The sequence below is a fragment of the Python bivittatus genome, unplaced genomic scaffold (genome assembly GCF_059951505.1).
Source record: "Python bivittatus isolate LINGU-HERP-01145 unplaced genomic scaffold, Pbiv_v1 ctg000080_np1212, whole genome shotgun sequence".
NCBI lineage: Eukaryota > Metazoa > Chordata > Lepidosauria > Squamata > Pythonidae > Python > Python bivittatus.
The window spans coordinates 19,729,796-19,751,310 of record NW_028277035.1 but is presented as its reverse complement, the minus strand read 5'-3'; the positions used below and the strand labels follow the sequence as shown (position 1 = coordinate 19,751,310).

General features: G+C 37.1%; 1 protein-coding gene across 2 annotated transcripts in view; it reads left to right on the top strand.

The window, feature by feature from the left end:
- Nucleotides 1-21,515, top strand: part of SLIT3 (slit guidance ligand 3) — a 534,750-nt gene that overhangs the window by 33,331 nt on the left and 479,904 nt on the right. The window contains exons 2-3 of one of the 2 annotated variants that reach the window (XM_088133616.1): nucleotides 10,645-10,716; nucleotides 12,890-12,961. In XM_088133616.1, the coding sequence (XP_087989742.1) occupies nucleotides 10,645-10,716; nucleotides 12,890-12,961 (144 nt within the window). The remainder of the gene's footprint in view (nucleotides 1-10,644; nucleotides 10,717-12,889; nucleotides 12,962-21,515) is intronic. The other variant, XM_088133617.1, reaches the window with a different exon arrangement.

Genomic DNA, 21,515 nt, shown 5'->3' with positions numbered 1-21,515 from the left:
CTACTTACAAGAATCTCTAGTAGTAGTAGTTGAAGTTAGATCAGAAATCTGGTCATTACCAAGTTGGAACACTACAGAAATTAATGGAATACCCAGAGAAATATGGCAAGTATAGTAAAAGTTCTAACTAAGCTATGCCAGAAAATCTGGAGAATAACACAATGGCCAACCAATTGAAAAGGTTAGTACATTCGAATACCAAAAAAGAAAGAGACTTAACAGAGTGTGCAAGCTATTGTACTATATCCTTAATTTCACATGCTAGCAAAATAATGGTTAGCATTATCCTCTACAGATTAGAGCCCTACATGGAAAAAAAGATGCCAGATGTTCAAGTTGGTTTTAGAAAAGGCTGAAAGACATGAGACATCATTGTTGATGCATGCTAAGTAATTGAGAAATCAAAGAATACCAAAGAGAAGTCACTATATGCTTCATTGATTATAGAAAGGATTTGATTGTGTTGATCAGGTCAAAATGTGGAATATGCCTAGAAAAATAGGAATCCCAGAACATCTCATTGTCTTAAGAGAAACCTATATACAGGTAGGAAGCCACAGTACAGACAGAACATGGTGAAACAGGCTGGTTCAAGAGACAAGTCTATATACTTTCCCTTTATTTATTCAACCTATATGCTGGCTATATATTTTAAGGGAAGCTGGATTGGAAGAAGATGAGTGTGGTTTTAAAACTGGAGGAAGAAACATCAATAACCTGCGTGATGCTGATGACACTAACAGCTAAAAATCCAAAGGATCTGCAAGGTCTAGTAATAAAAGTCAAGGAGCATAGGGGAAAAAAAATGGGACTAAAATTAAATATAAAGAAGACCAGACTAACAACAACAGGTAAAACCACCAGCCTTAGAATTGATAATGAAGATATCGAAGTGGTGGATAGTTTCTCCCTTTTAGGATCAACAATAAACACTAAAAGAACTAGCAGTCAAGAAATATGCTGAGGACTAGCACTTGGTAGAGGAACTATGAAGACATTGAGAAAGATATTTAGATGCCATGATGTGTCTATACCAATAAAGATCATAACAGTGCAAGTAAATGTATTTCCTGTGACATTATATGGAAGCAAAAGGACTTTGAAGAAGGGTAGGCAGAGTATTGATACTTTTGTACTTTGGTGTTGGAGAAGACTCCTGAGAATACCATGGACAGCCGAGAAAACAAACAAATGGATCATCAAACAAATTAACCCAGAGTCCTCGCTCAAGGCACAATGACCAGGCCCAAATTATCCTCCTTCAGACACATTATGCGAAGACCTAGCTCTCTGGAGAAGGCTGTAATGCTGGGGAAGGTGGAAGGAAAGAGAAACGGATGACTAGCAGCAAGGTGGATGGAGTCGGTTACAAGGGTGTAAGGGTGAAGGGTGCACCGTTGGAAGACCTGAAAGACCAGGTTAGGAGTAGATTGTTGTGAAGAAAATCTATCTGCGTGGTTGCTAAGAGTCAACATAGATTTTATGGCACATAATCAATCAATCAATCAGTCAATCAATAATGTATGAATTGGGGCAGCCAATAGGTGTATCTGTTCCTGCTTTTTGCACCATCTACTCCATGTGTTTTCTTTCTCCTGCCTCAGAACTATCAGTGTATCAGTCCCAAGGGAGTCTGATCTGTAACTGAACAATTCTTACCATTAGGGCAGCCTTCCTGATGTCCAGCTGAAATATATTTCTTTGTAATTTAAAGACATTGTTTCTTCTCCTGTCTTCTGGAATAACTCTGAACAATTCTGTCCTCTCATTCTGCTTCCCTGCAGTCTTTCTTTCTCTAGGCTAAATATTTATTTTATTTATTTATCAAACTTATCCCCACCCATCTCCCCCCAATGGGGGACTCTGGGCAGCTTACAACAGATTAAAACAATAAATATATAGTTAACATTTATAAGAAAACACATTTACACAGAATAAAGGGAAGAGGAAAAATCCAGGAGGCCGATGGAAGCAACACCAGGCCTCTAGGGGGCTAGCCAACCCCATATCTGATGACCTCCCTCCCCACCCCAGGCCAGATGGCAGAGCCAGGTCTTCAAGTCCCTCTGAAAGGCCGGGAGTGAGGGGGCCTGTCTCACCTCTGGGGGCAAGATGTACCAAAGGGCGGGGGCCACAGCAGAGAAAGCCCACCTTCTGGACCCTGCTAGTTGGAGTTCTTTTGCTGAGGGGTTCTGGAGCATGCCCCCTCTGTGTGATCGGGTGGGATGGGTTGAAATCGTGGGGGAGTGGCAGTCCCTCAGGTAGCCCCAAATATGCCCAATACTTCCAACTTTTCCTCATATTTTTTTTCTTCCATGTCTCTTATCAATTTGGATGCTCTCTTTGGTCAATATCCTTCCTAAAATGGGGTTTGCATTTACTTGTATTGCAGCTGCATGACATTTTTGGCTTATATTCAATTTGCAATCTATCAAGATACTTGGATCTCATGGACTGTTGCCCAGGGTGGTCTCTCCATTCAGGATTTGTACCTTTAATGTTTTCCTATCTAATGAAGGACTTTGCATTTGTTAAATGCTTTATTGAAATCAAGGAAAAATGGCAAACTGTAAATTATACTAGAGGATATATACATTCTGTTACCATCTATCTGTGCAGACTGTCAAGATCTTGTGAGATTTACAGAACAGAACAAGTCAAGGTGCCAAATTATCTATCTATCTATCTATCTATCTATCTATCTATCTATCTATCTATCTATCTATCTATCTATCTATCTATCTATCTATGGTCCAAGATCAATTTTTAAATGACCAAGTATGACAATATATCAGCTATCAAATACAAAACAACAATAAACTTGTACAGGAAAGCCTGAAACAATTAGTAGTGTGAAAGAAGTACCAGGTGGCTTTTTAAAAGCAATAGCTATTGTTAGAAAATTGGCAACCTTTTTGGAAACAGCTGAGATTTGATCTTGTAGGAGGAAAGCAATGGTCTCCTGTTCAGAATAACAATTAAAATTTCTAACAGTTTGGAATGGACCAAGGAGTGATGATTATTGAGAAATAATGCAAGTGGGAAAATATGATACTCTCTGTTTGTGTGATGGACTGGAATGGAGGAAGGGGGGTGAAAACGGCGCTCTCGTCTCCAGAGCAATGCTCTGGAGATAAGTGGAGGAAACTGGCGCATCCTTAAAAATTCCAGAAGATAGTGAATAGCTGTGCCTGGGACCTAGTGGTCAGTCTGAAAAGATTTCTGTAAACAGGCACTGGCTAATAAACCTTGCTGATTGAACCTGCATGGTCTCCAGGAGTTCTTTGGGCTAGGCCTGACAGTTTGAAGATCTAGATCCCAAATCCTCTACTTGAGATTAACCATGGGTTTGTCAGGGCCAGAAGCAGCTAGTTCTGGAAAAGAAAAGCTACAATGAGTCAGATCAAGACTGATTTGCCTTCTTAAGGAAGACTCAAGCCTATCTAATAATGTAAGGTGAATAAATGATGTTCCCCAAAGAATGCATAGCCTCAGAGGGGTCCTGAAGGAGATGCAGCCTAATTCTAACTAAATGAGAGAGTTAAGGGTGCAGAGAGGAATGTGGGTTATTGCATTTAACATTTTAGACTGAATAATTTCTAAGTCAGAAACATACCTATAGATACACGTCTGCATGCTATATAAAACTGAACCTAAAACTTTAGCTTTGAATAGTTTAATAGCTGCTGATACATAGCTGTAGCCCTGTTGACTTGCATCTCTAATAATTGCAAAATATGCTTTTTGAGCTCTTATGAGAAGCTTCTTTATAATTGATTAGTCCAACAAGTAGACGATAGAAAGTGAATTTCTAAGTACTTAAAAGTTGTGACCTGCTCAGTAAATCTTCCATTGATTTTCCAGCTAATCAGAGACTTGAAGTACTTTCTGGAAAATATTAAGACCTTTATTTTACAGTAATTATTCTCAAGATGTTCCCTAAGGCAGTAAGAAAATAACACTTCAAGGCATCTCCACTGGTCTACTTGGGTTATAGAGAGAAGAGCTGCATTGTCAGCATAGAGAAAAACAGGAACAGAGCAATAGACAAGAGATGGTGAATGAAATCCTACTTTAGCAAAACCATCAACAATATTGTTAAACCATAATGGACAATAATGGAGTTAGAAGAAGAAACACAGAATTAAAGAATTAATTCTTTAAAGAATTCTCTAAATTAAAGAATTAATTGATCTAAGATTCAATAGGCTGTAACAAATAAAGATTCTGGCACCTCATTTCCCAATCCTCAGTAAAATCTAACCTGGCTAACAAAAGCAATTTGACATCTTCTGAGTCTTGGAATGGATACTTCTGTGGCTTATTTAGTATATCTTCAGGTGGTGATTCTTATGTTTTGCCAACAGATTATCCCCTTCCAGAATGGCCTTCAGTCTCACATTCAGAAGTTCAAAAATTAATTTCCCAATTGAAAAATAGCAAAGCCCCAGGTAAAGTCATCAGTTATCAGAACTTCTAAAATCTAACCCATCCTTGATGGATACCTTGCTAGCTCTCCTTTTTATTGCCATAAAAAATTCCTTACAGATATCCAAAGAATGGCTTAATTCCATCATTCTTCCTATATACAACAAAAAAAAAAAGGGGGGGGAGAAATCAGATCCTGCCAATTATCCCACTATCAGCCTTTTATCTGTAATTAGTAAATTATATGCCAGATGTTTATAGTATAAACTTTTGAATTGGATGTTTTCTGAGAGCATCTTGGCCTCAGAACATGTAAGGTTTAGATCTGGCCATTCAACTGTGGACCAATATACAATATTATACCACTGAGCTGAGAAATATTGTAGCCTCCCCAAAGGGGCTCTCAGTATTGTTTTCATAGACCTAAAGGTAGCCTTTGATAACAGACCATGTGGGAAACTTTAAAGAAAACTAGCCACATTATCAATTGATTGTTGCCTTTTGAAACTGATAATATCACTACATCTTCACACAATCATGCAAGTCAAGGTAAATTGTAAAGGAAACTTAATGGAATCTATCCCCACCTTAAAAGGTGTGAAACAAGGCATGAAATAAAATTGCTGTAGTGGGGATGTTTGTTTGTTATTTTTAAGAAATAAAGCTGTCACCAAATTTCAACTGTGTGATTTTGGGAACTGGAGGCATAGAAAATGGACATTGGGAGATACACAAGGCTTATGGGTTGCCTATTTGTTTAACCATGATTCGTTGAATAAACAACAATTGACTTGGCTTTCCTAATATGTTAAACCAAAATCACACCACATGGTGCCTTAATATGATGCTTGAACCAGCCAATAAATAGATGGCAATGTAACCACTCCTTTTTAACGATTTCTGCTTGTTTTCTTTTACACTCGTTTTCAGTGGCATAGCCATACTGTTCAAATAACTTAATCACAGTTTGGTGTATATTGTTTAGTAAAAGTAGAAAAGGGAAAAATAATTTGCTTTGGGAAGTGGGATTTTGGGATTTAAATGTAACCAATCTCATTTGTTTCTAGAATACTGATGTTAATCAGCCATATAACTCTGCTTCATATATTAGAAGCAGCCTGCAATGGCTACAGTATCTCCACTTGTGAATTTCCTAGTTGCTGAACAGATGGCTAAACAAATACAAGTGTTATCACCAGTCTTTTGCTGGTTATAGTGTTGCTGGAATTAGGAAACCCTACAGATGCATAAAACAGTGCTAACTTGTTAAAAAGCCATTACATTCAAATGAAATGAGCAACCGGGGGCCCTGTAGAAATTGAATTTCAGGTCCTTGAAGGTCCTTAATCAACATGACCAACCTGAGGGATGCTGGGAATTGCTGTTCATTCACATCTGGAGACCGACATTACTACTTCTTGATCAGCTTTCCCATTAGCAGTCGCTATCAGATATATTATCAAATAAACACTTTGCCTTGAATACACCAGTCAGTGTATAAAACACCAAGTATTTCTGTTACTAAGAATGTTCTTCAGTTGCCCCCTGAACCTGATTATAAAAGGCTCTCATTTTCTCTATTGCTACCATGACCAAGGCTCAGTTTACAGAGCAATCTGATCTTACTAGAAAGCTGCCTGTCTACTATTTGATTTACTGTGAAGTAAATCAAAATGATCTGGTTTTAAAGCCATTGGTGATGATGTTATATCTTTCAACAGTTACAAAATATATTTTTCACATTTAAAAGCTTCTTCCTTCAAACACCTTTAGAGATGATATGCTAGACAAAGTGCTAATGACTACCTGTGGCTTATTTCGATTAATAGTTACAAGTCAAAGTTAACGCGATGTGTTTGAAACATATGGACTCTGATTTTAAATTTCTATCTGGATAGACAATTTTTTGTTTTAATACTCATTTTGATAAGCAATGCAACCAGTACAAACGTCTTTGTTTTCTAATTCACCATTAACTATTAACATTGGTAATTCTAACTTTCTGCAGTGCCTTCAAAATCTTACTCTGTTTTTTCTCCTTCACAATTTAGCCAGCTGCCTTCCTCCTCCTCCTCCTCCTCTGCCTTCTTCTCATTAGTCCTGGCCTATGTAACTAATGTTATGTAATCCTTTCACCAACAATTCTGTTTTAGTTTTAAATTTTCCCAATAAGGGTGATCAGATTCCCCACAAACATAGCCAAAAGAAGTCTATGAACTCTTGTTGCTTCATCTTGCATAACTACTGTCAGAGAATCACAATTTGCATACTTTTGAAGACATTTGGAAATGCTGATAATGATGTCTATGATATCCAGCCACTGTAGTGTCAGGTCCAAATGAATAATTGAATGAATACATACATACATAAATAATTGGCTTGGAATACAATTCCTTCCCCCAAGAAGAAACTCTTTTCTTTATAGTTTTAACCAAGTTCTATATTCTGTTTTGAGAGCCAGTTTGGTGTAGTGGTTAAGGCACCAGGCTAGAAACCTTGGAGACTGTGAGTTCTAGTCCTGCCTAGGCACGAAGCCAGCTGGGTGACCCTGGGCCAGTCACTTTCTCAGCCCTAGGAAGCAGGCAACGGCAAACCACTTCTGAAAAACCTTGCCAAGGAAACTGCAGGGATAGTCCAGGCAGTCTCTGAGATTCAGACACGATTGAATGGATTTTTTAAAAAAAATCTGGTTTGGTATCATTTAAAAAAAAAATAGCTGTCAAAATTGTGACATAACACATTGTACATGTCAATGAATCTGTCACTGAAAAGTTTTCATTTTTTTGTTGTCATCACACAATTACTTGGTAATATCCAGTTCTGCAAATCAGAGAACACCAACTGTTTTCACCAAAAGTCCAGCTAATTTTGCAAATTGAATACTTTATCAAGAACAGGATTAAAATGCACCATATACAACTGACTGCAAATCATGAATTCTCAGGTAGGTTATTTCAGGTTCATGAGCTCAAACAGCTTTGGATGCTTAAAATGTGTTTTTGAACAGACTACCCAGCAGAGGGCACTGTTCAGCATTCTCTAGTCCTAGGATGGTCTGCAGGACAGATTCTCTGATGAGGCTGGAACAAATGATTGTCAGGTGACATATGATTTCAGCTCATGTATGAAGATCATTTTTTTTGTTGGGTGGAGTATTAATCTGACCAGATAGAGCCTATGGACTGTTGTACATCAATGGAATCATTCAAATCATATTATTCAAACCAACTATAAAAGTTAATTGGGTCAGGAGAGGGAACAACCAGAGTGCCATACATAACTGCTCATAGTTCTTTTGGAAATGAAAGGATACAACTCTACACAAATATTAAAACCAATAATAAATATATAATCAAAGAGTTGTGTGTTCACTGATATTCTTGTGATTATTTTCATATGTGTCTTTCAAAGGTCCTTCTTCCAGTCTTGGAATCTCAGGAAACCAAAAGCAGATGGTGCACACCAAGTCCCAGAGAAGTGTTATTAGCTTGGAGAGGTGAAAGGAATATTTTCTCTAGAAAAGGTGATCAAATATCTGAAGCCTTAAGGATCTGGGAGGCCCTTGTTTGAGAGAGTGCCAGTACACAGGAGAGACAAAATACATTTTGTCTTCAGGTTAAAGCTAGCAGAGATAACTAGCCTTTAAATGCAGAGACTAGAAACATCAAGCTTGTTACAGCAAATGGGCAAGTATTTGAAACTCAGGACCACATCAAGCTGTGCTGGGTTTCTTCTTCATATGGCTTCATTTCATCCTATGAATGAGTTGCCTCCTTTTTTTCAGTGTTATCCAAGTGAGTGGACTGAAGGGAATGGGGTCCTAATCCATTCCAGTTGCTCCCTTTTCCATCTCTTTTGTCAAGTGTCTGAGGAAAAGTGGGAAACGTAGATTATTTCAGATTATTATGGAGCTTTTAGAACTGTTCTTTTGACCATATGCAGCCTGGGACTCATGTTTTGATAGTGAAGAATGCGGGAATGTGTAGATCTAGGAAAGAGGCATTCAGCAGGATTCCTAAGTTTGTAAGAAATTCTGGGGGAAATAGTTTAGTCTATAAGATAACTGTCTGGTGGAAGGAGAACCACCCTGGAGGCAGTAAATGGGTTTTAAATGCAGGGAAGTGATGATGTATCAAAGATGGACAGGATTTGAAATTCACTTTGATGGAATTAAATAATATGTAGCAAAGGTGAAGAGGAATATTTATGGAAGAAGACAGTGGTTCCTAGTCAGAGACTTTCAAAATTCTGTGGTTTTCTTACTAGGTCCTGGTGGTGGTATACTATTCAGCCACCACCAAAGCTAATTCAGCTCTTTGCTCATGCATGGCAAGACATGATGACTGATTAAATAACGTTCTTCAGATGTAACTGGGTTGATGAAGATCTAACAGCACATGAAAGGTTCTCTTTTTCTCTCTAATACAGCCAGACCCAAATGTAAAAGAAGACTGAACGAGGCTAATTGAAGTCTCTCAAAGATGTATGGCTTACACTGGTTTTTTTTATTAAGCCATATGAAATGTGATAAACAAGAGAAAATGTCCTACTGGATGTTTATGACTGGCTTTTCACATGTTGGCTTGTCAGTTGTCAGATGTCAAATTTAGTCATGAAAGGAGAGGAAGAGCCAGGCAGTTCAAGGCCAATTCCTGTTGAAGTAGGGAATAGAGAGTAATCATATAGGTTGATTTATTTCATTTATTTAGTATCTTAAATTTCTATTACAGAATCTCCAGCTTAGTTTAGTGGTTTGTGTTCCTATCTGCTTTCACATTATTTTTGTTATACTTGATGGGTATCTGTCTCACATCCTCCCACAAATTAAAAAAAAAATGGATGGGAATAATATGCCAAGGAAAAGATGCTTGAAGTTATAGGATGGGTCTTATAGAAAGAGTGTGGAAGCGCTTCTGGATTTTCCCTCTGAGATCTAAATCCTTCTCTCATAGACCCTGCTTAAAAATTCACTCTGATTTCAAGGGAAACTCCATCCATCATGATTTTAAAAGGAAACTAGCTAAAATCAAGTAAAAGGGCCTAGAATACTACATCTTCAAGTTCTGTATTTGATCACAGTCATACATGATATATTTTGCCAATTAGGATAGAAGGCTTGCAGATATCCTGTATATTAAGACCAAAATCCTAGAATGAACACCTACAAATTTAGTGGGATGTATATCTGGGAAAGCATCCATGGGTTGACATTTTTGTCTTTTTTCTCCTTGTGTGACTGTTAGGAATATGATTTCACAAGAGAATTTGTATGACTTTGCAGCATTAGTTCTTAAAATTTTATATAGATACAATATTTGTTAGCAAAAGCTACTCATACTACATTACGCCAATACCTTTTTTGCTTCAATTTTGAAAAGAATGTAGAGAAGAAACTCCCCAAAGGTTCTTAAAAATGCAAATAATGTTGCTGTCTGCAAATAAAATAATGCTCATATACATATGGTTTGTTTTTCAAGCTTTATTCCTAATTTAATATCTCCAGAAGTATGAAGGTAAAAGCAAGAAATGTATGTGGCATGTGATTAGTATTCCGGTTGCAAAATATAATACGAGAATAAGCAGGAATTAGTAGACTCAATGGGGAGTGGGATGTAGTCATGTGGCCATGTTCAGTAGTTTCAGATTTTTTTTCCTGATGATTTTGCAGGTTACTTCTACACATATTTGAAACTGTGGTAGTTCAAACCTTTGCTCTGAAAATCAAGCATAAGGCTATTAGTATTGTTTGAAAGTTTGTATGTAGGCTTGTTTGTATGTAGGCGTGTGAATGTTTTCCAGATTCTGCCACTAATTAGAAAAATCTAACCATCTCCATGAAGAGGCAGCAAGGTATGATCTCTCTGATCTGGTACCTTAAAAATCATAATGGTAGAATGTGCTATAGAGAGTTCTGTACCATGGTGAGATTTTAATTCTTGTCCTGTTCTGGCTCTGCACCTTTAACTAAAAGTTAAGAAGTTGCCGTATGCTTGTCACTAGATAGAGCAAATGCTAGAGCTGCAAAAAGGAAAATGCAGTAAGTCGTGGGGGCACTTCTTACTCCAAGTTGCAATGTTACTCAAGTGTCTTCAGTCTTGTCTGTCATTTCCTACGCAGAGTGGGTATTCGCTAGTTGATACTCTTGTTGTGATATTTTTTAAATGATTGTAGTGCCTGGCAAATACATGTGCCAATTTTGAATTTCTGTTTTTGCAGTGACTTAGACAGAAACAATATTACAAGGATTACAAAGGTGGACTTTGCTGGGCTTAAGAATCTTCGTGTTCTGTGAGTATGAAGAAATGTTCCCCTAAAGCCATTTCTCTGTGTTGTCGGTTTGCAAAACTTTGATTTGCTTGTCTTTAACACATGGCTAACTATGCAGCATATACTGAATTATACCTATATCCTAGTGGTTCATTTCAGACACTATTGATAACTATTTCACCTGATTTTGATAAATACCTGTTTACTTTTCCATAATGTTGCCTGGATATCTTGACAGAATGAGGTTCACTTCATCTCAGTACCATTGTCTATTAAAGAAGCATAACTGATTATTCATAACAAGACCTCATTGGAAGGAAAACAATCTAGACAATGCTGTGATATACCAAAGTAACATTATGGTAGAAGTGATTGTGTAGTAATGGTTTGGCACACTGATGAAGGTTCACTAAGGAAATGCAGAAACACTTCTACCCAAAGTAAGTTTATTTAATGTAAGTTATATTGGATCAGTAGTTTTGTTTGGATACCAAATAAATATGCTTAGAATTTCAGACTAGACAAAGATAGAAGTGTAAAGATGGGAAGCTGGTAGGGCAGAAATGAGAGGTTTCTAGGCTAGAGAGGTAAACATATTTCAGATGCCCAAGATCATCAAGTGAACCACCAAGTATTGGTTAACTCAGAAAGGCAGAAGGAAGCAACTTAATAATGTAAGTGTTGGAGCACTGATATGTGAAAGCTTTGAAATTTTGTGTTACAGTGAGCAATCAAGTGTTGTGTTATAGCTTCATTCTGTCGGCATTAAAGATTCTATGTAGCTGAGGCATGTCTGGGAATCTTCTGCCAAGTCTCCCTAAGAGCAGAATTAAGGGTTAAGTGTCTGGAAATCCAGGTGTGAAGCCAGACGGGCAGCAACAAGGAATAATTTGTATACATGAGAAAGCTATTATCAGGTTAGGGTAGTACCCCTAAAAAGATAACACTCAGGTGATGTTACTAAAACACAGGGCTTTTTAAATATTTTGTATTTATGGAGTGATCAACAAGGCAGCATAAAAAAAAAAAAAAAGCTAAGAAATGGAAGCTGTACAGAAACCACACACATACATACATGCCTAGTTTGGGAGCATATATAAATATATTTGTATAGCTAAGGAGGGCTACATAATATTAAATCTCCATATTCAGTACTTCTCTCCAAATAATCTATTAAAATAATTTTGTTTATATAGATAAAAGTGGAAGTAAAATTTGAATAATGCAACCTTTAATTAAAGGATTCTTCAAGGTTCTTTGCTGCTACAGTATGTTAATTTTTCAGGCAGTGCTATTTTCCATATTTTTAAAAGCTACTGATGCAAAGAAAGCTATACTTTAGTTTTCCACTATTTTGTTATAGTACATCAAGCAACTAACAAGAAAAATGGAATGAATGTTTATGTGCATAATTTTATATGTTCTGGAAAAAAATGAATAATAAAGCTACAGCATGATTAATTATTAAAATGCTGTGTAGCATTTTGCAGTTTCCTGAAACACTTTTCAACCAAAATGAGTAATTAAATGTACATTGCCACCAGAGATGGTAATTTGTAACAATTTTATTACAATGTGTCCAGCAATCTAGAAGGATATTGATTCATATAATGCCATCTGAAATGGAGTTGTCTGTGAATTATTTCTATAGTAATTTCTTGATGAATTGCCAGGGATTTTGTATCATAAGATAATGCTTTTTTTTTTTTAATGAAAATGGTTTCCGTATTTAGATGCAAGTTTTTGAAGGCTGCCCAGTTGTTTTAAAGTAGCAAATGCAGATAAATTACTATGTAGGTTGCAAAAATCTGAATAATAGCTAGGTTGGGTGGTTGTCTGAATTTCTGGAGCCCACATATGGTATATCAAAGCTAAATGAGTAGTGCTGTGTAGTACAAACCTATATATGCTACTCAGAAGTAAATTTCACTATGATTGGCAGAGTTACTTCCAAGTAACTTGTTATAGGATAATCCCCTATTTAATAACCTCCAGTCTGGTCATGTCATAGAGCGTTATGAGACAAATAATAGTCAATAGATATAAAAGAAAAAATAAATCTTGAAAAGACACTGCCTCTATCTGCATTCTGGAGAAGAAGTGACAGACTGACTTTTAGGGAAGGAGAATATTTTACATGTCCAACTCTGAAGTCTGGTTATTCTTTTAATGCTACTGAAATTCTTTCTTATAGGCATTTGGAAGAGAATCTAATTAGCGTGATAGAACGTGGAACATTTCAAGATCTAAAACAACTAGAACGACTGTAAGTTTTATCTTTAATTAAACCCATTTTTAATTAAGAGGTGGTAACATTACACAGGTGTGTTTGAAATGGGGGTTGGGTGATGAATTATATTCCATTGTTGGAAAAAATGTAGCTTGGGGAATATTCATATTCAGGTTGTTAAAATTATATGAAAAGGTGTGCATTGTGTTCTGTTAAAAGCTTAGCTATTCAATGTATGCTTGTCAGTATATATAGTACTTTACAGGGCACCAGAGGATGGGCCATACCCCAAATCTAAAATTTGATGAGGATACAGGAAAAGAAGAGGATGAAAGTAGTGGCAGAAGTAAACAGGATAGCAATCTGTAGTTGTTATGCTTAGAGTATAGTTACAAGCTAAATTTCAATAAGACACAGGAACTACTGTATTCTGCTAATGGCTATGTAGAAAAATAATGAGTTATTTTCATTATTGAAATATCTTATGAAACAAGATTTCATAATGTTAAGAGAAGCGGCCTTGGATTCTGGGATGTACTTTCAAAGTATCTTTTGAACTGGAGGTAAATGTTTGTTTGTTTGTTTATCATATTCATATAGCCACCCATCTCACACAAGGTGACTCTGGGTGGCATACAATAATTAAAAAATAAATGCATAAAAACAATTACACATTAAAAAAAACTGTAAAAACACACAAAACAGGAGAGGATAAAATTAATAAGGGATCATCATAAAATCTCACCAGTCCCCTGGAAGCCCCAGGCCTGATCATATAGCCAGGTCTTGAGGGACTTGTGGAATGTGAAGAGGGATGGGGCCAATCTCACTTCTGGGGGGAGAAGATTCCATAAGGCGGGCCCACATGGAATGTTAGGGCATAAGGAGGCAGTTGAGCTGACAGAGATGATCAGTAGGGACGTACTAGAGAGAACTGTAGAAATGGGGGGAAGACATAGGAAGCTATAAAAAGTCAAGAATTTATACTGAATCCAGGAAGTAATAAGTGATTTAGGAGCAAGGTCACAATAGAGGATACCTGTTTTGGCATAAAAATGCTGGATGATCAAAGAGGAGAGAATTGCAGTAATTTGGGTGGAGCTGGAAAGGGATGGGACAAAATTATGCTAACAAGACAGAAAATAAGGACTCTATCTTATGGCAAAAATAAACACAACTCAACTTGGGCAGTACTTAAATATAGTGAACAAAGGAACTTATATTTACCCGTTGATGTTGAAATGCTTGCAGTGATTCATAAGGTCCCTCCCTGCCCACCTCTTACTAAAGCTCATTTTCACAGCCAGTTGAATCCATTCATTCATTCATTCATTCATTCATTCATTCATTCATTCATTCATTCATTCACTGCTTTTAAAATTAGAGAAAAAGGGGGAAAAAAGGAACAAAACACAAAAATAAATACATTGATTAATACAAATACATAACAAATGCTTAAAAAGAAATAAGTGAAAAAAATAAAGCAGAAAAAGTATATAAATATAATATATCATTACAACAATAAACATTTACAATTCTATATATCATTTTCTAATACAGACATTATGGAAGTGTGTGTGTGTATGCGTATTATACATTTATATAACTGTCATGCTTTTTTTTTCAACCTACTGTATTTTGCATAAATGAGTCCCATATTTCACTGTACTTATCCATACAAAGCCTACATCTATAGGCAATCCACTCATAAGTGGCAAGTACGATCGTGTCTTCAATTCATTGAATAAACGGGGCCATGCATTTATCTTTCCAGTGCTGCAGTAGAAGTCTTTTAGCCATAATAAGGGCATGGAGAAACTTGTCAAATTCCAAACAGCCAGTTGAATCTTGACTGCTGTGGCTCTTTGTCAGTTAATACTGAATTTGCCCATGGTGTCACAAACAACAAATCACTTTACCTGAACGAAACTGCTGTCACCTGCTGTTTGCTGAAACTGGATTGCCCTTAAGTATAAATGTACAGTTGTAGCTGAGTACCAAAAGATTCAGCCTGGCCTATGGCAAATACAAACTTGATTCCATTTGGTAAAATTGAGTCTCGAAGAGTTGCTTAAATCAGCATTAAGAAGAAATATACAATCACTGCAAGCATTTATGTCTTGTGGAAAATGTGATATAATGTGTCATAAGATGAATGGTAATTCCTTAGGTTAATTTTTTTATAGTGAAAAAGTGAAAGTTAGGATACGGTTTTAAATTAGATATTATTTGCACAATTTCCTCTTTTACTCCTGTTGAAAATGTTTAATTATATTTTGATTTGGTATGTTAGTTGAAAAAAATGTATTATGAGTTCAGTTTAATAAAGTAGCTGTTATGACTGCTAGACTTTCTCAAGCCAAATAGTTATTAATATTGCAATAAAATATCACTGGGAATAATACTTGCTTCATTTGTGGTTATTCAAACAGCACAAAAACTTAAATACCAAATGAGTGTAGTTTGAATGGAATCTCACTTGCCAACACTTCAAAGTGAAGCTAAAACTACAAACTAAAAATATGGACATTTTTCTTTGAAATGTATGACTTGATATGGTTCCTGCATGCAAATGTTCAATATATGAAAAGGCCTATAGATTGTGTCCAGGCCAAAAGCCCACTTGTAGACAGTTTTCAAGTGTTTTTGCTTTGAAGATTTATGTGTCCTAAAAAATGTAACTTAAATTAAGCAATTGGATGCAAATAAATTTTCAAAACATACTGCAGTGATTTAGTTTAAGAGACAGAAATGCTGCAGTAGTTGAAGTAGTAAGGGTGAATAAAATGTAAACTTGGAACGGGTTCCATCTTAGAAAACTGATGTTCAGCTAGTGGTGCTGTTGGTTCTGCTAGAGTGAATTGTGTCTAGCATTATAAAGGCTAAATGATGTATCTCAACATTAGTAAAGGTATGAACACTTCAGAATTCTTATTAAGTACTGTCCTTATTAGAATGGCTAGGTTAAAAGAAGTGTCCATGGAACAAGGCTTATGCGTTGTACTAAATTACGATTTATTTAGAAATGGCTTACCAAATAAATCATAATTGGCTGCATTCAGGCAACACTCTAAGACATCATGTGGTTTCCCTGGTTTTGTTTAAGTTGTTATACAACCTTGGTCCATAGATTGGCAGTGCATGTATTATAGATGGCTTAACTCGTTTTTTGAGAATTCTCTCCTCAATTTTCCAAAAGCATTATGCCAGGGCATGCTAATTCGATATTCTGAAAAAGATACAGATGCAGGCACCTGATTTATATATTTCAGTCCTATTCTCTTCATTGTTTTGAACATGATTTGATTGTTTCGGCTTGAATTTTACCAGCAGTGAGGAAGCAGCCATTAGCAGGGAAAGAATGACATATGAGTAGCTCATCTTTAGAGGGAGATAGCACTCTGGGCTGCATCAAAGTATATTTTCATTCCTTGAAAGGAATGTTATGAATTTCTCTGCAAATAGTTTTCTGTTTAGTCACTAACAAGAGAGTTGATGAACTGGGGAAAATGAGTGTTCAGCTCATGTTTTATGTTAATCTTCACTTAGGTCATATTCAAGTTTTATTTGAAAATAACCACTCTTTTATCATTTTAATATTTTTCTAATAAGACCATATTGCTTATGAAGGCTGCTCTTTATGAGATACGCATAGTAGTTCTAGCTATTTTAATTTTACTAGGTTTCTATTTTTTTTTTCAACCACAAGTTTGTTTTTCCCATTTTTGCATCAAATTGCTTAAAAAAAGAAAGCAACAAAAAGTATGCTTTTAAAAGTTCTGGAGAGTACCAGCTTGGGAAATGCTGATATAAATGTATTTTTATTCATATGTTTTACTGGTGCTTATATGCCACTCTAATTGTTTTCACCTCTGAACTACATACAGCTGTAAATCAAGTTAAAGTAATAAGAGTAATTATGATAACCCAATGATATAAAATACAATAACACCAACTTTATGCTTATGCACCAGGGAAGATAAGCCATGTTAAACAAACAGAGACCTCAATATGAGAGGAACAGCATTGCAGCAACTCAGCTCCCATGGACTGCTGGAGCCAGAACTTTGTGGCTTACCTAAATTCCAGTAGGATTGGAGCCATTAGAAGCTCTGGGGGAATGATCTTCTGCAGAAGGGGACAGCCAGTGAGAAGGCCTGCTTCTGTGATTCCTGCTGAAGATGCTCCTTGAGAGAAATGGACACAATCCATTCTTCTTATTCTCACTGAATGAGCAGTTCCATTTGGCAGTAGGCAGTACTGAAGATACCCAGATCCTGAGCCATGAGGAACTTTAAGAGTGGCAACCAGCATCATAAATTGTAGCCAGAAGTCAACTAGTAAACAGCACAACTCTCAGAGTAGTTGCGTTATATGGGCAAATTGATAATGCACCTGTAATTACTCAAGCTGCTGCATTCTCGACCTGTTGTAGCTTCTTAGTGGACTTCAGAGGTAGCCCCATGAAGAATGTGTTGCAATAATCTAAGCATGAGTGACTATGGAAATTTCCCACTCTAGGAGGGATTGTAACTGGCACACAGGATGAGGTTGTAAAAAAGCCTACTTCTTGAGCAGAAGCTGTGAATTAAGTAGGAGGCCTAGATTATAAGCCAGTTGCATATGAAGAAGTGCAATCCTGTCCTGAGCTAAAGTTAAAATCTCCCTGGAACTGGATGGCTTCTGAATCCAACCCACTCTATCTTGCTGGGATTGTGACTATGTCTGACCCACTGCATCCAAACCCTAATAGCCTTCAGGCACTGGGATGCAGCTCTTCAGCCACTATTATCACCATGGTGTAGGCTTGAATGTGAGTTCTTACCTGTTTCCTCTGTGACTTGCTCTAGGTGTGTCTTCATTTGCTTCTTTTCTTGCACCTCAGTAAGCCAATTGGCTCTACTGGATAGGTGAACAGGAGGTGGCTACTCAGGTACACTCCTATCCAAGACCATCATTACTTCCCTGTTTCAGCAGACAACAAAAGCCTCAGCAGAACTCTTCACCAGAGCCCCAAGAAGCTCCCCAAGTACCCTCTCTGTGGAGGTTGATGGTATTCAGCCATGGCTGAGTGATTCAGCCATGACAAAATACTGATAATAATGTCCCCCCACCTTCTGATCCAGCTCCATCTGCCCTGAGACAAAAACCAGATCTAATGTGAGCCTTCTAGGCCCACAGTGACTTGAGACAGGCCCACAGTTGTCATGATAGCCATAAATGTCTAGGACATCTCTGACTCCTCTGCTAAGAAAAGCAGGTTGAAGTTTGAAGTGTTATAACCCTGAAGAAATTTGCTGCTGGCCTGACAATGAAGTCAAGCAGCCTGGGGCAGGTTTGCTGCAGCAATCCCTACTTGTCCCTAGAGCCCAACTTTACAAAGAAAGCCTTTCATCCAGTTATTTATGGAGTAGTACTTTCAGATGTCATCATAGTTTTCCAGAGGATAATTCTCACACCTTCTCCTCTGTCCTGGGCTGTCCTGGCCTGAGGTCAACTTGAAAACCAGATGGACACATCTCATATTTGGGGAGATCCCACTCTTCACCCATCTGAGTTTCAATAATACAGGGCTAATAATACCAGTTAGAAAGACCAATAATTTGTCCTCATAGAAGGCATATTTTTGTCTTCCATAATATTACAAGAGACTTTTAATTCAATAGGAGCGTATCAGTTTAGCTTTGAATATTCCCTTAGATTTCCACGCTATACACAGAGCACTATTTAGAAATCTTGAATTGGGATGCCTTTGTTATGAAAGAGTAGTGCTAAAAGTACTGGTGAATAAAAATTTAATGTTATCCACTGAAATCCAGACCTTATATGCTTCTCTTATTATACTGTAGCGAATGAGAATTCTGTGGTAAGGAGTCTGAGTACACTGAAGATGTAAACAGGCAGCTTTAAGCCCAAATGTTTTATGTAAAATTAGATGTAGTTGCACCTTAATAAAATTGCATGCTTTATGTTACCAGTATTAATAGTTAAAAAAAAAAATCAGATGAGGAGGAAGAGAAGGGAAGCCAAGATTCTTGTCACTTGTTTAATCCAGGAGTGAGACACCATTGACCCTACAAATGTTGCTGAAGTATAACTCCCAACATTCCTTTTTTTATTATTATTATTGGACCTTTCGAGTCAGTGTTGACTCCTGGTGACTGCCTGGACAGGTCCCTGCAGTTTTCTTGGTAAGATTTCAGAAGCATTTTGGCATTGCCTTCTTCTTTGGGAGAGAGTGACTGGCCCATGATCACCCAGCTGGGTTTGTGCCTAAGGCGGGACTAGAACTCACAGTCTCCCGGTTTCTAGCCTGATGCCTTAAATCACTACACCAAACTAGCTCTCAGACATTCCAATTTAGGTACTGTAGTTTAACAACATCTGGAAGCCCTTTCCTTGTTTAAATTTTAAAGGTTTTACCCTAACTAGTTTGAGCTGCTAACTTTTAGGAATAGTTTATTAATGCATGGTAGCATGTTAAACTGAGAAATCTTATAAGTTGGATATAATGGAATGTCTAGCAGTTCTATCTTTGTAGCTTCCATTATTGGTTGGATTCTGTGCTTTTAGAACTGGAGTAGACTTTTCAGCCAGTATTTTCTGTCCATCATTACTGGTGTGCTAATATGATTGGCAGGACAATAATACAGAGTTCCATTCATAATATTGCATGTCTGTCTTCAGCAAGCAATAACTACAACCTTGCAACCTTTTTGATCTCTCTCCGTTGATGAGAGTGGACTTTGCTCCTTACTAAACATTTAAAAAAATGATGCCTCTTCAGCAGAGGAAGCCATTAGCAGTTCTGTCAACAGGTCTTTGCAGGAGGAAGCTAAACTCAGGAAAAGGGCAGCTAGGAAGACCACAGGCATAGTCTAAGAAATTATTTTGGTCCGCATGGGTGCATCTGTACAGGCCAGAAAAGCACAGAAGCTTATTTTAACTAATAGAATAATAAGCCATCCTGATTTCATCAAAAACATTTGTGTAGTAGGTCACTGACCCATAAGAACTCAAGGAAAAACAAATATGGGTCACGTTTAAATAGTCCAGAGGGTTTAAAACCACAATTCCTGTGCTTCCAAAAGAAGCAAGAATTATAGTAGTGAAGGAAGACTTCAGAAGCAGTACAGAAATAATACTACTGAAGTAGTAGCTTTAGTATGTTCCTATTTATTCTTTCCTGAAATATTCTTAGTACTATGACATGTGCATTTAGACTATAGATCTCTATATGCATTTGTGAAATGCTAAATGGTACCAGTATATTAATGAAGTATTAGTATATACAAAATACTGTCAGTTTGCAGCCTCTTCTGTTTTAAACATCATACATACATCATGTGGATTGTAATATGCCCATGGCACATTAAATTATTGAGATTTGGGACAATTGTAACTCTTTTTAGAGTATTATTCAGAGTTCTGAAATTTCTACAACTTTGCTGGGGAAGTCAGTGGTTCCTTTCACTCCCTTCTTCTCACTGAAGACAAGATCAGAGAGTACCCAAGGTAAAGCATAGGTGGAGAAAAGATCATTAAAAAATAAGGAAGGATGCAAGATAGAAGGCATATCAAGCAGCAAAAGGAGAGGAGAATAAATGAAGTGGGCAGATGGATAGATGCTGAACCTTTACAGAATTTGAAAAGGAGGCCAATACTGTTGCCAGAGCTTTCAGAATGAATGGAGTCAGCAAAAGTCCCCTGAGGCAGAGAGTGATAATAACGGTTCTCTCAGAGAAGCAAACCCAGATTTCAATAACAACAATAGCTTGAGGAACTGAGAATGGAAAAGATTGTGTGGCTGCTTTTTGGGTGCTAGATGTAACAGGAGAACAAAAATGATGGAGTTGGGCTAAAGAAACTATGGGGAAGAAAAGGATTTGGGGAGAGGGGTTTAGTAGCATATCTGCTAAGCTTGAAACCCATTCCACATTCTGATGAACAAACATAACGGAAGAACTACTGTATATTCCATGACTATGCACGGACGTTCTTTGAAAACAAAACAAGCAGTTTATTTAGATGCACACAAAAGTACACAAGAATCAGAGGACTGAAATGACTGCTTTGGGGGCAATTTAGAAACAGATTCTAGCAAAGGGTTAATTTAGTTCATGTAGGACAAAGATTAGATTGTAAGATGGAAGAACGAGGCACATGATTAAATGCAACAATATAAATCATAGCAACAAATAGAACGCAAGTCACATCAGAATAGAGCAGAGGAGGGTCTGAGAAGTTGGGGAATGATTACATAAGACTGGCTGGATTGTCAACAGCTGGTGAAAGCATTGCTAAAGAGGCTGGTTTCAAGTCAAATTGGGGGTGCTGGGGCACTGATGTGTTTATGGAAAGTGCAAAAAAGAATCCTAACAAAATGGGTATTTGGAAGTGGAGAGATTGGAGATGCCAAGTAAAGTTTCCTGCTAGGTCAGTTATAACTTGTCTTGAGACAAAGCAAAGTCACTGCTAGAAAGATTACACCTAATCTGTTTTGCTAGAGACTTCCAGAGCCCATACACAGGAAATGTTCAGCTGCAAAAGGAGTGGAGAAACAAAGAGGAGCAAAGCTGATAGAGACAGA